The sequence below is a fragment of the Jaculus jaculus genome, chromosome 15, assembly GCF_020740685.1.
Source record: "Jaculus jaculus isolate mJacJac1 chromosome 15, mJacJac1.mat.Y.cur, whole genome shotgun sequence".
In the NCBI taxonomy this organism is placed as follows: Eukaryota; Metazoa; Chordata; class Mammalia; order Rodentia; family Dipodidae; genus Jaculus; species Jaculus jaculus.
The window spans coordinates 2,998,270-3,015,545 of record NC_059116.1 but is presented as its reverse complement, the minus strand read 5'-3'; the positions used below and the strand labels follow the sequence as shown (position 1 = coordinate 3,015,545).

General features: G+C 45.0%; 1 protein-coding gene and 1 long non-coding RNA gene across 3 annotated transcripts in view; one reads left to right on the top strand and one right to left on the bottom strand.

Moving 5' to 3' along the window:
- Nucleotides 1-1,379: 1,379 nt before the first annotated feature.
- Nucleotides 1,380-8,598, bottom strand: St8sia3 (ST8 alpha-N-acetyl-neuraminide alpha-2,8-sialyltransferase 3). 2 transcript variants are annotated; one of them, XM_004654766.3, is made up of 4 exons: nt 7,630-8,591; nt 6,203-6,325; nt 3,338-3,895; nt 1,380-2,094 (listed from the first exon to the last, which is right to left on the bottom strand). In XM_004654766.3, exons 1-4 carry the CDS (start codon nt 7,806-7,808, stop codon nt 1,812-1,814), a joined length of 1,143 nt encoding a protein of 380 aa, XP_004654823.1. In that variant the 5' UTR covers nt 7,809-8,591; the 3' UTR covers nt 1,380-1,811. The 2 variants fall into 2 exon arrangements, with proteins under 2 accessions (XP_004654823.1, XP_044991253.1); XM_045135318.1 differs by lacking the exon at nt 6,203-6,325 and having other exon boundaries at nt 7,630-8,598.
- LOC123455122 overlaps nt 6,777-17,276 on the top strand; it is an 84,631-nt gene continuing 74,131 nt past the window's right edge. Inside the window, exon 1 of the long non-coding RNA XR_006633686.1 lies at nt 6,777-6,862. This is a non-coding gene — a long non-coding RNA (uncharacterized LOC123455122). The remainder of the gene's footprint in view (nt 6,863-17,276) is intronic.

Below are 17,276 nucleotides of genomic sequence, written 5' to 3'. Positions count from 1 at the left end.
CTAGTGCTTCTTACTCCCCAATATCTCTTCCAATTATGCTTAAGTGATGACCATTCACCCAATGTGAGATGTGCCACCTTTGGCACTGCATATGCACCTGAATGTTTTTTTCTTTCTAGATGCCTCCTGGGTCTGATCAGCTTCCTGAGAGGAGTGATGCAGCTTTCAGACCAGGCTGAACTCGGTACCAGATCTGCATCTCTCCTCCTTTATCTTTGCACATGATTATTCCTTCCCAAAGAGGAGCAACGAGCTGATGGCTCATTGCTTATTTTCAAAAGTATTTAGTAATACAGAAAGCAATTTAAATGAGATTTCTGGAAAAGAACAAGCTCTCCCACTGCAACATATAACAAATGTGCTTGACTGGCAGTTGGAAAGAGGAAAGAGACTCATATTAAAATTTAACATCAGCTTGGCCAGACTTTGGGCTGAACTGGAAGAACAAGGCATTGCTCAAAAGGAAGCCTGGGAAGGCTTATGGCATGACTTCTGCTAATGTGGCCAAAATAATGAAAAGGAGTGTTGCCAAAAAATCTCAAATTTCAAGGGAGACTTAGTACTGAGTCTCGCCACTGCATAATGGCTTTTCCTTTTGAAATGCTTAATTTATAGTTACACAGACCCAATTTTAGCAAAAATAGGGAATATTCAGTGTCTACAGCTGTCTCAAAGAAAACATGAAGGAATAGGTTGTTGGTGGTGAAGACGATACAGAAATGGCCTGGCCTTAGCCTTCTAGCCTGGCCAAGCCTATAGCATCTCTTCCACTCTAGCCCTTCTGCTTCTCAGCCGCCCAGAATGGGCAGCATGACAGCATGCAGGAGTCCATTACAACCGGCCAACAGTCTCAATCCTTTTCTTGTACCTGCCTCAGCCCTTAAGCTGATCCAGTGCCTCTGTGTTCTGAGAGGATACTCAGCCTGGTACTTGGGCTGGACTTTCAGGAGGCACCAACTGTAGGCTGGAAGGCCCTTGAAGGGCTCATGCGAGTGCTATTATCTTCCACTCTTGCCAAGACATGCAACGGCACCCATGCTGTAGACCCTCTTTGTGACAGGGCAAGAGGCATCATATCATCTGCCACTCACCCAAGGCACACCACCATGCTGTCTCAGAGCGATGGTATAAAGTGAAGACATCGTAAGAGACATGTCTTATCAAAGTCACAATGAGGGGATTTGTCATGATTTGCTTGTTTTGTCATGAGACATCAGAGTTCCCCAGAGCCCTTGAACACACCAAGAACAGATGCAACACATACAAGCAAAGAAAATTCAGTAGGATTCCTAGCAAATTATTCACTTTCATGGTGGTAGGGCAAGGGGAATGGAGAGAGAGAGAGAGAGAGAGAGAGAGAGGGAGAGGCAAACCAGTGGTTTGTTTTTTTTTTTTTTTTTTTGATTCCAAAACAAAAGAGATTCTGCCCCAGCTGGCCCAAGGCCTTTGATTATGAAGACTGTGTCTCATCAAACTGGAGGGGACTACAGCTTAGGCCTTACCCATATGGCAGGCAGTTTACCATCAAAATACAAACATGAAAATACTTGGAACCATTTTGTTAGCAGCATACTTCGACACACAACATTCCTTTTACTAACCAAGTCTAAATCATGTGGCTTCAATGCACCTGTGCGGCTGAGTCTGCTAAGACCATCCAAAGAGCAGTGCAACAGAGGGAGAGAAGACGTCTTTCTTTGAAGTGACAGACCAGCCTTGTAAGACAGTGTTTGGGGTACTATTTTGACGATGATTCAATTGGATTTGGGGCACTTTTTAAACAGCCGTTTGGCACTTTCCATTCAGAGTTCTTAGGCACAGTGTGACAGAGTCAGCTTGGTGAGCCCTTCCCCATGCATTCGGTACAGCAGCTGAAATTCAGCAGGCAGCTGGTGGGACTCCTGCCACTTGGTGGTAAATTTTGTTCCTTTTTTGTCATAGTAATGGTATGGGAGATCTTCCCTTGTGTTGGGGTCAAACCCGAAGGGCCAGAATCCATACAGGTGGATCTCTTCGCATATTGCAGATGCCAGGGTGTACATGAGGATCCCCGTGCTCAGCCGTTTAGGTGACAGGTGTTTGTTTTTCCAGTATCTGCAGAACAGGAAGTGCATGTGGGGTCAGAGGCCAGCACTGAAAGTTTCAATCAGACAAGTGCATAGGACTGGGCAGGGAAGGTGGGTTTGTCTGGGCTGTTTCAGTCTGCAGGACAGACCCACCTTCCATCCCAGACATATTGGCCTTTCCTCTTCCAGATGAAATCAAAACTTTATTGAAGTCAAACAAGAAAGGAGCAAAGCAGCTCAGATCCAAAGACCCAGGACAGTCCTCCTCCTCCCAAGCTAAGTCAACTAAACAGACCTTAAATTTGCAAGACTTTTAGGGGACAAGATGGAATTGTTTGTGATGGGATGAAAATCTCGATTCTCTGGTTATCATGTCTTTCAGAACTCACTGTAACTTATAAAAAATTACCAGGGCTCTAGTAGGACCTGGGCTCCTTAAAGTGGTATGGGGGCATCAGAATTGAGGCAATTTTCTTGGATGGTTTAAAGCAGGGGCAGAGGGAACCTTAAAATTAATCTTAAAAGGACCCTGAATTAGTGGCTCTAAATTCTGACTGCATATTCAAATTATCTGTAGAGTTATCAGAAAATGCCAAGTACCTTGTTCCTACTTCCACAGCTACCAGAGAAATTCTATTCTCTGCAGCAGAGCCCAGCAGTTGTCTTTTACTTTAAAGCCCTCCAAGTAATTGTTACATATAGGCAGAGCTGAGAATCACCAGACCATGTGAAAACGCACATCTTTGGTGAGTCTCTCTATCCCATAGTAAGGGTTAACAATGAGCTCATAAAAGGCTTTTCACAGGTTCTTGCAACCAAAGAGTGAACTATAAGGGCAAAAATATATAATTTATGATTTAGCTAGGTGGTTTGCCAATCCTGGATTCTACAAAACCCCAAAGCATCAAACAAAAGATTCTGTTTAAAGTTATTTATATCTTTCTTACAGAAATCATGTTTTGTGTAATTTAGCCACCAGTGGTATTGGGGTCTAGCTATTTCTAGAAAGAAATGATCTGTGGTAATCTCCATGACTGCTCACCAAGAAGGGGGCAGAGGATAGAAAAAAAGGGAAATAGATTCAATCTCTCCACTTAGCACTTGGTTACTACCTGGGGGTATCCATTTTTTTCAGTATAAATGATAAGAGTTTTTCTACAAGTATTAAACAAATCATAGCAACTAGTGACTTGGATGGCCCTCACCCCCAAAAGACTACAATAGTGATTTGTCATCTCAGGATACAATTAAATGTAGTAAAGTATACACACCTGTTGACATGTTGCATTATGTTTCCAGGCCAAGCCAACTGGACCTTTAACTGACCTCTGTGTTCAACAAAAAAGTCAACTAGTGTTCTGGTAACAGTTGCAGAAGTGTGGAAGAAAAATGCTGGGATCCAAAGAATGGCCCCATCAAGCTTTTTTAAGCTGAGGAAGAAGTTGTTACGGTCCTGAATGGTCAAAAGATTGTTGTAGTACTTTTCCAGGATGCTGGGGTTGAAAGTGGTGAGGTTGGTTTTCCTTCCAACATCTCTTTGGAAAGCCTCCGTAGGGGCAAAATTGCAACGGAAAACAAAATCTGATTTATCTATTTCTTGTCCACACTGACTCCCTGTCAGGATTCCACTATTTCCAACCACTGCACAGATATTATAATGCTTATTCACAATGGGTGATACATCTGGAAGCAGTGATCGGAAGTTATTGCTAATAGAGAAAACATATTTATGGCTGGAATAATCATAGTGCATCAGTTGTCCAATCCAAACACTATTCTTGGTCAAAGAAAAATTTTTTATTACATCGACATGCTGAAGAATTTCTTGCCTAAAATAAAAGAAAATTCATTAAATGAATTCCACTCAAAAGAACCGAGTTTCCATTGTATGCTGCCATTCCATTTAGACAAGACTCTTAAGCACATTGAATTAAAAAAATTCTTGTGTCCTGTGAAGAGAGGGCCCTTCAGAATGCAAAGACATCACATAGCCTCTCAGCCAAATTTTGAATGTCATCTCTTTTTGTAGTGCTTGAAGATGTAACAAACAGTATCAGCTTCCACTTCTCAGCAGGCATTCTGGTCTACTTGAAGAATGCATTTGATTAGGGAAGAGGAAGATGCCAAAGAGTGTCAGAAAATACAGGGAGATATTTGCACAGGCCTCAAAGAGCTCACATTAGTGCACAAACATTGGTGACTTAGGGTTTGTAACTGGGGAGTAGATGTTTGCTGTTGGACTACTGTGTTCAAGGGATATCAGATATTACTGGTGTCTAAATAAGAGCCAAATAGATATGGGTCAGTACATAATACAGTACTATCTATTATTAAAATGTGAAAATTGGAATAATAGTGGCCATGGAAGAATATTTATGACAAATAAGATGATCTCATTAAGGCCTTTTAAATAAAAAAGCAGGGACTTTTTTCAGCTTGATTATATAAAACACAATTTAGTGTGATATATCTAAACTTTAGGAAAGGGGGCTATTGGAAATCTAAAAATATTGTATATTCTAACAATTCAGAGCATTAAGTAAGGCAAAAGTGGTTACTACAAACTAATTCCAGGTTGATGTCATATTGAGCACTCAGTAAAATTAAGTGTCTGCTTTTAGAGTCTCAGCTATTTAGAATATTTAAGACACCAGTAAACATTTTACTCTGCTATGAGGCTCTCCAATGCTAAGAAATCACATGGAACTCCTGTGTATTTTGAAAACAACAGCAGGATAAATGTAATGCTTTGCATATCATAACTTGGCATATCATAACTTGGCCTGGACTTTTATATCAAAACATGTTTCATCCTTCAGATCATACAATGAACTAACCAAGTCAATTCAAAATTTCCCAACTTCCCAGAACTATTCTTAAGGTTGTTATCAAAGCAAATTTGAAATGATAATGGTACAATTAATTAATGTCTTCATAATAAATTATTTGAAAGAATGGAAATTCTTAAAGGAGTGTTTGGTCATTAGTGTTATAGGGCCTAGTGTGTGAGGCATATTTTTATTGAGTTAGAAATGCGTTTGGGGGAAGTTATGATGCATTCTGCTTTGAAAACTTTCTATGTTGTCTGTGAAATTAATGCTGGATGTAACCCCAAAGGCTAACTCGAAAAAGCACTTCCAGGATCTAGAATTGTCATGAATCAGTCTCTAATTCAACATAAACATGTAAAAACAAACTATGTCAATTTTTCAAATAAACATTTTTCTGACACAAATAACTACTGGATTTATTTTTCCAGTTCACTGCAGTTTTTAAAAAGTATAATAACATAAATGTTATGGCCCAAACACAATTCTCTGAATTACATTAGTCTGTAAACTGGGTATTCACACCCCCTAATGAATACACTAGATGGCTCACATTGCATTTGGCAACATAATAATCCACTAAGGAGGAAGGAGTAATGACTTATCTGTGCTTCTGAGACCAGAACTACTGAGAACAAATTTCAATAAGTTTCATCCTTCTCCCTCCATCTAAAACCAAAACAAAACAAAAACCATCTTCATGCATCAAACAAGGTTGCTACAATTTATAAGGATGGTTTATGGCACGTTAAAAGCTATAGAGGCTTAACGACAACAAACAGACAAAACCAAAACAGAAGCATTGTTTGGGCCACAGCTCAGCTAGTCACGCCATGCAGATGTATTGTGATGTTTTCTGTGTGTGTAGTACCGTTGTATTATTTTATGAAAAATTTTCCCAGTAATGGAAATGAAAATGTATCATACTTTTTCTGCAATTAATAATTTTTTTCGAAAAAAATATACAGCTTTAGTAGTCATAGCCAGACTTTATTACATCATGGTGTTTATTTGAAGCAAAGTTAGGGAGGGTGGCGTGTGTGTGTGTGTGTGTGTGTGTGTGTGTGTGTGTGTGTGCGCGCGTGCTTAATACCCCCATTTTAATTGGCCAATCTGGTGTTTCATTTTGGGGATGGTTACTGATCATGGGCTCTTTCAAATGGGCAAGGGGTACCATGCATATATACTGGGGATGAGGGATTGGATAGCTTTATGCTGTTTTGGATTTGTTTGTGTTTTTTTTGTTGTTGTTGTTCTGTTTGTTTTATTGAGCAACAGAACCCAAACACTCTTTTCCTCCTATCCTACCTTTGATGCAAAAATGCTGTCCGATTAAATGTCCACTTAGAAGGTTTCTCTTGAAGTTCATGAGTGAGAGAATTCGTAATGGGCACAAATGACGGGTCTAGAAACTTCAGCGCAAACTGTGACCTGGAGAGGAGCGTGGGTTCAGACAAGCACACTGGCCTCTCACCGAGGTAGCCATGACAGCCCATCTGGCTGGGGATGGGGTGGTGCTGGACGGAGGAACCCGGGGCCCCATGCGCACCCCAAACCTTCTGCTTTGGAGCACTTTCGGCTCCTACACACCCACCCACACACCTAGGAGGAAGTAAGAAAGCCAGAGGACTCTTCTCCCCGGCCCAGCCCTCCGGGTGCGGGAGAGAGCCTAAGATGGCCGTCAGGCAGGCAGCAGGAAAGGAGCCCGCGCAGGGCAGCCGCAGGCCTCCAGCGGGGACCCGGAGTCAGCACCACGGACAGCGGCCGCTCCAGGGCCGCCCGCGCGCATCGATTTTTGGAGAAAGGGCAGAGGAAATCGGAGAGTCTGCGGAAGGCGGGGGATGGAGGGGGGGGGGGGTTCTGCCTTAACCTCTTCCTTCCCGAGCCCGGCTCTGATGGCACTCCCAGTCTCTGGCTGGAGACCCTCCCCGGAGGCTACCTTCCGTGGGCCTGGACCACAGGATGCAGGTTGGAGTAGCCACTCGCGCATCAGGGGAGATCTCTTTGGGGGCACAAGTCGGGGTGGGACTGTGCTAAACTGCGCCCCCCCAACCCTGAACCTGGGCGAGGGTGGGCGGCCCTTAGTAAGGCTGGGGGATTGCAGAAATCCTGGAAAGGGAGGAGGAGGGGGCCGGCCGCTGGGAAAGGGTCGAGGGAGAACCCCCAGGGGCTTTAAGAGCGTCAACTCCCTGGTCCTTTGAGTAGGGGGCGGAGGGGACCTGCGCAGTCGGCGCCTGCGCCATTAAGTGGCCCGGAGCAGCGGCCCGCGGTGCGGGCTGCGGACCGCGCGGGGAGGGCGCTCACCTCGCGCCTGTGGGTTTCTCGGTTCACTAACCCAGCCCCCGCCCATCCACGGCCTCTCCCTCCACCACCAAGCCTGACATGGGGGAGGGGACGCAGGGGAAGAGCAGGAGAAATTCAATCCCATCGATCAAGACAACAGCTTTTAGGGGGCTTTGGGTTAAAAAAAATAAAGGGGAGGTGGAAGGGAGAAATTGGAGAGGGGAGTGGAGGGCCACGCAGTTATCTTGCCCAAAATGTCTTGGGAGACGACCCAACACCAACCTTTAGAGCTCTCTCTCTCCCTCTCTCCCTCCCTCCTTCTCTCTCTCTCTCTCTCTCTCTACACACACACACACACACACACACACACACACACACACACACACACACACACACACACACCATCGACCAGACAGATATCCCAGGGCGCTCCAAGTGAGGCCCACACTCACCGGAATCCCGCGTGGAACATGTACATTCGGGGCGCCCCGGGGCTGGCGTACTTGGGAGCACCGAAGATGTTCTCCTTTTTCAGGGACACGTAGCTGATGAGCGAGAGAATGAGCAGGGCGACGCTGAGCATGACCAGCCCCAGCACACTGGCGACCCGGGCCATTTTGCAGTTTCTCATCCCGGGCTGGGCTGGGTTCAGGGAAACCGGGGAAATCGGTCCATTGAACAGCTCGCTCTCGCTCTCGCTCTCTCCCTCTCTCTCTGTCTCTCTCTCTGGCGTGTCTCAGCGTGTGTGTGTGTGTGTGTGTGTGTGTGTGTGCGCGTGTGTGTGCTCACGGGCGCTTGTGAGCGCTTGTGACGGGGGAGGGGGATCCCGGCAGCTGAGCCGCCGAGGGCGGGGAGGGCTGGTGGTGGTGTGGGGAGACGGCCAGGAGTCCCGAGAGAAGGGGGACACCCCTCTCCCCAGAGCAGGGGCGATCAAGGGTCCCTCGGAGCCGAGCAGGAAGATGGAGGGTCTGCGGGGTGATGGAGCGCGCAGCGCCCCGTGGGTCCCAGGCTCAGGCTCCCCTGCGCGTATCCAGCGAGGCTGCCATCTCCGCCGCCGCCTGCAAGATAAATGTGATTGGAATAATGTTACAGTTCGATCTAAGCACAGGATTTAATTAATGAACTCTAATCTTCCAAATAACCAGGGGGAGGGGTACGGAAGAGGGAGGGCAGAAGGGGAGGTGACGGAGGGAGGTAGGGAGGGGAATAGAGGCTTGCGAGGCTGCTGCCAGCCAGAGGCCTCCAGGGCTGAGAGTCTCCACGAAGAGGTGGCTGGGGGGAGATCGCTGCGCCCAAACTTAGTTCAACGGGCCGTTCATCACTTGATAAAATACATCACGAAATAGGGGATAAACACCCCGACGTGCTGCGGTGGAGGAGAAGCAGCAGCTGCGAGTGTCAGAGAGACACAGGCAGAGTGGATTTTAGGAGGGCAAACTGTGGGAGGCTTTTCTTCTTGCCATTAGGCACCGCCCTGAGTTGTACCGCCAGCACCTGATGCGGCAGCCTGACATAGAAGCTCCGAACATGGCTGGGCCTGATCTGTTCTGGGAGTGCTTGAAAACATCCATGGGAATGAATGACCCAGAATGTCTCCTGGTCCCTTTTCTATTCTATTCACATGGCTTTAGGGTGGGTACTACCCTTATAGGGTGGGTATACCCTTACCCTTGAAGTCTGAGAACAGAGGACCTCCTAGGCCACACTCAATGCCTTATCTCACCCACCCAGCTGCTGGTCAAGGGGTTCCTGTCTAGGCCAGGCCAAGAGCCATGAGACCTGACTGAATTCCCTATCGCTCATTTTTGAGGCCCATCCCTGGGTCCAGGCTTCTGGTTAGGTTGGGTGGCCTGAAGTGTCCAGAAACCAAGGCCTTTACAAATATACCGAATCTCTTTTGCAGAAAGCCAAGGCCCATCTCAATTAAGAGGTGGGTCTAAGAGGCTCTCTCAGAAGGTAGAAAAACTCACTGGCTATTACATAATATTGCTTGACTCTCATTTGTTTCATCCTGTGCATGTGTTATCTGTTTTAATACCCGTGGAGTCCATCTTCAGCCATGTGATGGAGTGCTCAGGTGAAGCAGGCCTGTTTCTTGAGCTTTGCTCTTAGCAATTTGATTATGGCCTCCTCTACCCCGGCTTCACTCTTAGCTTGGTTTTCCCAGCACTGTTCAATAAGCACTTGTGAAAGAAACTATGGTGAGATGTTGTCCTTGGGTAGCCTTTTTCCATAAAGCAAGTTGAAATATTTTCCAGGCTGGTCATGTTTCCTTTCTTTTCTGAACTTCCTGCCATATGGATATGGGTACAGTTTATGATAGGGTCTGCCTGGGGGCTGACATAGAAGCTCCGAAAATATATATATTATTATTTATTTGTTTGCAAATTCATTGAAAGAGGGAGCTCCTGGGTCAGGCTCCTGTAGAGTAAGGACCATGCCTTCTTCAATACTGTCTCCTTGCTGGGCATGCTTGCTACATATTCGAGAGGCAGATGAGCTCTCCTGAAGCACATGTCTGCTTATGGTCAATGCAGTGCTTCTGTTGTTGGTGTGTGCCAGAGACAAAGATAATATTCAAGTACCCTCTAGAGACATTAATACCAATATATGAAAAGATAGGTCAAGAAGATTTAAGTAATCTTTTCCTCATGGAGTTTGAAAACATATATTTTGACTTATTTCTTTGTGTGAGAGAGAATATAAATGGTCATCCCAGGGCCTCTTGTCACTGTACAAAAACTGTAGACACATGCAGTACTTTGTACATCTTCCTTTACATGGGCACTTAGAAATTGAACCAGAGCCAGAAGACGTTGCAATCAAGCACATGTAACTGCGGCGCCCTCCCCCAAGCCTTGACCACGGAGCAATTGCCCCAGCCCTAAGGTTTTTGTTTTTTTTTTTTTTTTTTTTCATTTAAAAAATTTCGAAAAAAGAAGAACTCAAAAATTTCAGGGAAGTCTTGCATGCCTTGGTGTGTGCATTGGTTTTTTGTTGCTGTGATCAAAACACCCAACAAGCTGGGCGTGGTGGCACATGCCTTTAATCCCAGCACTCTGGAGGCAGAGGCAGAAGGATCACTGTGAGTTTGAGGCCACATAGTGAATTCCAGGTCAGAAACTTCTGAAAGAATGATTTATGCTGACTCAGCATACCAGAGGGTTCTGTTCAGACTGAGGAACCATGAGGGAGTCTGTGTGTGGCCCCCACATGGTGGGGTGAAGCTTCCTCACAAGACACAGTTCAAGGTAAAAGGGAGCATGATACCGTTAACATCCTTCCACTAGACAAGCCCACCTCCTAAAGGTTTCCATAGCCTCCTCAAATAGCACCCCATAGCTGGGGAGACAGTTCAAAATGTGAGATCTTAGGTCAGCTTTGAGTCCCTCCTGTGGACACCACCATCTAAAAAGAGAAGCTTCTCTAAGCAAAATTGAGAGTAATATTAATATATAGGCATAAATGTAAGTAGTTAAAGGGCAGTGTGGTGGGCATAATATATCCATTTAGCCAGACAACAGTAGTAGTTTCTTCCCTAGGACTTATGACCTGCTCAGGTTCAGGGACCACTGTGCAAGACCTGGCAGGAAAGAAGGAGAGGAGTGCTTGCGGTGCTGTCTTCCAGACAAGAGTGGCCTTGGTACTCATGACCCCACAGTGGCCGACAAGACCTGCATAATAGGAAGAAAAAGATGATGACGTCAGAATAGAAGAAAGACTAGCTGGAAAGAAGAAGGATTCAGTGTGGGGGAAAGAAAGGATGGTGGGAGGGGGTTATGATCATGGTATGTTGTCTAGACACGTGGAAGTTGTCAATAAAAAGTACAAAGAGATTAAAAATGTGAGCTGGTGGGAGACATTTCAGATTTCAATCACAATAACACATGGGCAGGATGGATATATTTCTGAAGAGTTACTCTGGTGTTTTAGGAGGGAACATTGTATAAAATGCCAAAAGGAGTAAGATCTTATGTGGGCTATCCAGAGATTATATATGCTGGAGAAACTCCTTGTGAATGCCATGGAGAGGTAGCTGAGGGTCTGGCTGTGCCTTTAGGATCTAGAACCAGACAGACCTGACTTTAGAGAGGCCCCTGGCACCTGTGTGCTCTGTGGCCTTGAGTGAATGGCTAGTTTCTTTGTACATTTGTAGTTTCTCATTTGTGAAACCAATATAAAAATCTGCCAGGGCTCAGAGATTAAACACTCTGGCCTGAATCAAGTGGTTATTTAATGTGAGTGAAACTGATGGGAAAGTCTTTTATTTAGTTATTTATTTATCATTTATTTACTTATTTCCTTGTAAGCAGAGAGAAAGAGGAGATACAGATAGAGAGGGAGAGAAAGAAAGGGAGAGAGAGAAAGAATGAATATGGGCATATCAGGGCCTCTAGCCACTGCAAACCAACTCCAGATGCATGTGCCACTTTGTGCATCTGGCTGTATGTGGGTACTGGGGAATTGAACTGCTGAGCCAGCCAGAGGAAAGTGTTTTTTTAAAAAATATATATATTATTATTTATTTGTTTGCAAGCATAGGGGGAGTAGAGAGGGTGGGCTAGAGCCTCTTCCCATTGCAAATGAATTCCAGACACATGTACCACTTTATGCACCTGGCTTTACATGGGTACTGAGGAATCAAACCTAGGCCGTCAGGCTTTGCAAGCAAGCACCTTTAATCACTGAGTCATCTTTCTAGTCCAGGAGAAAGTTTTTCATTTCTTTCTCTGACCACCTATATGTCATGTAGAATGTCAAAGATCATAAAACTCCAGTTCCTTCAATGAAACAATATTTCAGTCTTTTCTGGGTCAGGGGATGGTACTTTGCTTTGATTTAAAAACATATATTACTGGATCTGGGGAGGTGGCTCAGTTCAATTTCTGAGCACCTATATAAAGCCATGCAAAGTGGTTGCATGTATCTGTGAATCTCAACATGCCTATGACAAAGGGAGGCAGAGCCAAGTGAATAAGAAGCTCGCAAACATTGGTTTGCAGTCTGGCGGTTCATTTGCAAAGAGCAAGGGACCCTGTCTCAAACAGAGTGGAGTACAGATACCTCACAGTTGTTCTCTGGCCTTCGTGTGTGACACACACACACGCACGCATGCACGCACGCACACAGCTGGTACTGAGGACATCTTTATGAACCTCCTAAAGTGGGCTGATCTGCATATTGCATGTAGATCACTGAAGGTCACCAAATTAGCCAGTATATAAGCAGGTCGGCAGGGATTTGTGTTACATATGCAGAGACTACTGTGGAGATGGACCAGCCAGTAGTTCTAGGGGAGTAATCCTGAAGGCAGTGTCTTAGCTACAGAATAAGGGATTTTTTTCCCCCAGTGATTATAGCTCTTTAATAAATTAAAAACTAATTAGAATCATTTTTTCTTTTTCAAAATATCATCTGTCAAGTTTTATTGGAAATCATCACATCTAGAGGAGAAGGAGAAGGAAATGAGAAATAAAAAGAATCCTTTGTGTTTAATATTTTCTTGGGGGAGTTATTATTTTGGTCACAGTTCTTCCCCTGGTTTTCTTTTTCAAATATGACTCTTGCCTTGTGTTCCTTTACCAAGCCATATCTATCAAGAGTAATTTCTAGGGCTGTAGGGATGGCTTAGTGGTTAAGGTGCTTACCTGCAAAGCCAAAAGACCCAGGTTATATTCCCTAGGACCCACTTAAGCCAGATGCACAAGGTGGCGCATGTGTCTGGAGTTCATTTGCAGTGGTTGGAAGCCCTGGTGAGCCCATTCTCTCTCTATCTGCTTCTTTCCCTTCCTCTCAACTTAATAAATAAAAAAAAATTTAAAAAGAGTAATTTCTAGGCACCATGTGGGCCAGAATACTGGAACTGATGGTGTCTTTTATGATAAGCATCATCCTTTGTTCATTAATTCATTTCTGCTTTCTTTCATCCATTCACTAAATAAAATGTGTTGGTTACACAGTCATCTTAGACATCATGTTGCTCATAGCCTTGTAAGGGAGATGGCAAGAAACCCACGGAACTGCTCAACAACAGAGAGCTCTGGAGAGATCTTTTCACCAACTCCTCTCTTCCCAGAAAAGCAGAGTTCTTCATGTGGCAATGTTTGGCTTGGGTTTTAAAGTATAGCTAGGACTTACTAAGGGAAGTAGTTTAAAAAGAGCATTCCAGGTGCAGGGGTGTGAGTGAGGCCATGAAGATTGTGGTAGGTTTGGGGAGAGAAAGAGACATGAAGCCATTGGGACACAGGAAGAGAGCAGAAAAGGAGATGGGGACAGATCGCAAAGAGCCTGAAGGAGACGTTTTCTCGGCAGGCACCCGCTGTAGAGCAGAAAGAGGGTTTTGCACAGAGACCGTGACTTGCACCGAATGGAGAAGCAGCTGCAGACAGGTCTGTGTGGCAGTGAACAGAGACTGCTCATGTGGATGTCAGCTGACATGGCCACTGGCTTTCCAGCCTGTCCTCATCCAAAAAGATGCGGTATGCCTTCATTTATCAGTGACCCAATGGATCATCTTCTGTTGTGAGCTACCCTTGAACAAGGCATGGTGGAGTTGACTTTAGGAAGGACTGAGAGAGAGATTACTGGGAAATTGCTCTCTGGTCACATGTAACTGGAACTATTTTTGTATGTTATTGGCTGATATCCTGATTTTTTTAGTAAGTCAGACAGTGTTTAGTGATAGAGGAAAGACTTTGGAGTCATCTGAGTTCTCAACTCCTATTTCCTCTGTAGATGATAAACACTGTGAACTCAGTGGAAGGAAAACTCGCTGTGGTTTCACAGAAGCTCTTAGATGAAGACAGCTTAGAAGATGTACCAAGTTTTCAGAGAGGGGGATGGGAGGAGAGGGAAGGGCAGGCAAGAGCAGCTGGCCAAGTGAATGTGCAGCCAGGCTCCATGGGGCTGACGGGCACATGTGTTTACTTGGAGTGAAGTGAAAACAGCCAAGGCGCACAGGCCACGAAGTGTCAGGCTTTCTTGACATTATAGATAGATACTCTGAGAAAGGCACAAATATTCTTTACAGTTGAAAAAACCAAGGGTGGAAGAATTAAAGAGCCATGAGCAGTAACACAATCCTGTAGCCCCAGCACTTGGGAGGCTGAGGATCAAGGTTTGAGGTCAGCCTGGGATACATAGTGAGACCTTTTCTAAGCCAAGAAAAGCAGGTTAAGTATTGGTTCTGGCTCTGAAGCCCACCATTTTTGCTAAACCACATAGCTGGTGAGTGAGCCCTCCAGGTTGGAGAGTTAGAAATGTGAGTGGGCTGGGGCAGTTGGAAAGCATGAGAACCAGTTCATCCTTCTTTCCTTCCTTCCTTCCTTCCTTCCTTCCTTCCTTCCTTCCTTCCTTCCTTCCTTCCTTCCTTCCTTCCTTCCTTCTTTCCTTCTTTCTGTACTTCCTTTTTCTTTCTTGCAAGCCAGGAGCACTTGTAATGACTTCCACCATTAAAAAAAAATTTTTTCCAGGTAGGGTGTCACTCTAGCTCAGGTTGACCTGGAATTCACTGTGTAGACTCAGGGTGGCCTCGAACTCAATCCTCCTATCTCTGTCTCCCAAGTGCTGGGATTAAAGGTGTATGCCACCACACCCAGGTCGACTTCCACTATTTTTAAGGAGGAAGAAACTTAGGCTGAAAGAGATGGGGCACATTAACAGCTAATGTGTGGCAGAAGGAAATTTGCTTCCAATGTGTTCCACTAAAGTTCCAGGGCCCAGGGAACAAGGCTATCCTTTTCCCCTTGTTATGTGTCTTCAAGCCCCTAAGGAACAGAGTCCACACTAGCAAGGCTGGAGGGTGTGGAAAACTAGGAAAGAGCTAGAGTGGTGGATGTGGGGCCTGCTCTGGGGCTAGGAGAAACTGCAGAGGTCTGGAGCCCAGGTAGACAGCCAGAGCCCCTGTGCTGTTGGCTGGAGGCAGGGTCTTTCCACATTCATCCCAACAGTACTGATGCACCTCCCAGAGCACAGAGTGTGGAAGGCAGGCTGGATGCTGGAGGGTCAGGCCAGAGAGGAGACTGGTCCCCAGAAGTGGTTGCAGAGGTAGATCATCTGCTCTCATGGGATGCATGAGCTGCTTTACCTGCTGAAGAGGCCATGGTTAATTAAATGAAGCAATTAGGTGAAATTAGGTTAACACAAATACATACCCATGTATAAAACAAAGGAAGAATGCTCTGGGACCAGGAAAGCTCCTGCCACCCCGGCCTCCCGGGATGACCCCTGGCTGTCCAGAGGTGCTTGCTGTACACGCCCTATCTCGGGCATATGAGGGCATATCCACTCGGCAGGTAAATGCCGAGTGTAGTCTGCAATGATTTTTATTTCAAAGCATTTGTATGTAACTTTACAAAAGTCCTTTCACATAGCTTTCCCCATTTCAGATGTTTGCAACGATGACTAGAAGCCAAGGAATGACTCATTTTGTGTCTCCGGATGAACGCATCTTGGGGCTCTGAGAGGCATTTTCATGTGAAGACAATGCAAGTACTTCAAATGGTCTTTTTTTTCCCCCTTCATTGAATAAATAAAATATATATTTGGAAAGCCTTGATGCTGTAAGATTTTGCTCTCTAGTCCCCGGGAAATGGTTTGGAAGGGGCTATTATGTTCAATTGTGTTAATCTCCCAGGCCCTTGCATAGAGTTTCGACTTTTCAAATGTTTGTAGCGATTACTTTTTCTAGAAGCTAAGGTATTATACTTGTAGAAACTACTTGAAAATGAATCTTACAGTTAAGCTTGAAGCTATTTTTATGCCCATTGTGTCCCTTTATGGCAGTGACTGTGGCTTCAGAAAATCACCCACAGTTAGAAGAACAGCCATAGCATACTGAGGCCCTGGGAGGGGGGAGTGTGTTTGCAAAAGAAATCTAATTTTACCTTTCTTTCTGAGTTTTTGGGCAGTTTTTGTACGGTGTGCTTCTGAAGCTACAATTGTCAACAGCATATCTTCAAGAGCAGAAGAAAGAACTGCTGTTTTGTTTGTATATTATTATAACAGTATTGAAATGGTAAATTTCCATGTAATTGTCACTGCCCCTCGCTGGTTTATTGATGAGCATGCATCCTTAGAGAAAACAACCAGAATTGTTGAAGGATGAACAGCACACTGTCCCCATCTCTGGGGTCAGACCTGGGCCCTTGTCCCCATCATAAGCACACACTTCTGGCTACAACCTCTTGCTTTCTGCTCTCAGGAGACACCAAGAGGTTAGAGGCCACTGGACTTCACACTATTGAGAAGTTCCATCTCGGTAGTAACAAAATAGAAATGCACTAGACCATGTTCTGTGTTGTGGACGTGTTCCATTTTGTTCACGCTCACAAAGGTACTATTTTTATATAAGACGCCCGGGGAGGTTAACTGAGTGGTCCCAAGTGCCATCACCTATCAATTAACTTATTTGGTTGGGTTGATTGGCTTTGAGTCAGGGCTTCATGTAGCTCAGGCTGGCATTGAACTCACTATGTAGCTAAGCATGACTTTGGACTACTGATCTTCCTGTCTCTTCCTCCCAAGTGGTCATATTACAGGCATGTGGTATCACAACCAGCATTTTTCAGTGCTGGGAATCAAACCCAGGGTCTCATGTATGCTAGGCATGCACTCTACTAACTGAGCTACATCCTCAAGCCTCAGCTTGAGAATTGGCATGTTAGGGCCTCTAGCCTCTGAAATAGAATATGTATGTCATCTTGTGCATCTGGATTATGTGGGTCCTGGGGGGGTCAAACCTGGGTCCTCAGTCTATGCAGGCAAGCACTAACCCATCTCTCCATCCCTGAGCCCCAGATTTATTTTATTTTTCGTATATTTTTTTATTGACAACTTTTATTCTTAGAGACAATAAACCATGATAATTTCCTCCCTTCCCCCACTTTCCCCTTCACAACTCCACTCTCCATCATATCCCCTCCCTCTCTCATTAGTCTTTTATTTTGAGGAAGGGTATGACTCTTTACAAGGCAACTGTCCAGCTTTTTAAAAGATGAGATTATCAAATAAGTAACTACAAAGTGATGACTTTTGCTCCCATGTCACAAGCTTAGGCTGTGTGCCCTGGGGCATGGAAGATGTCTCATCAATGCTGGTG

Excerpts from the sequence above, each read along its gene's own strand:
- St8sia3 (XM_004654766.3), bottom strand. The coding sequence starts at position 7,808 with ATGAGAAACTGCAAAATGGCCCGGGTCGCCAGTGTGCTGGGGCTGGTC. Across the intron at positions 6,326-7,629 it reads ATGTTCCACGCGGGATTCCG|GTCACAGTTTGCGCTGAAGT; the intron begins GTGAGTGTGGGC and ends GCTCCTCTCCAG. Across the intron at positions 3,896-6,202 it reads ACAGCATTTTTGCATCAAAG|GCAAGAAATTCTTCAGCATG; the intron begins GTAGGATAGGAG and ends CTTTTATTTTAG.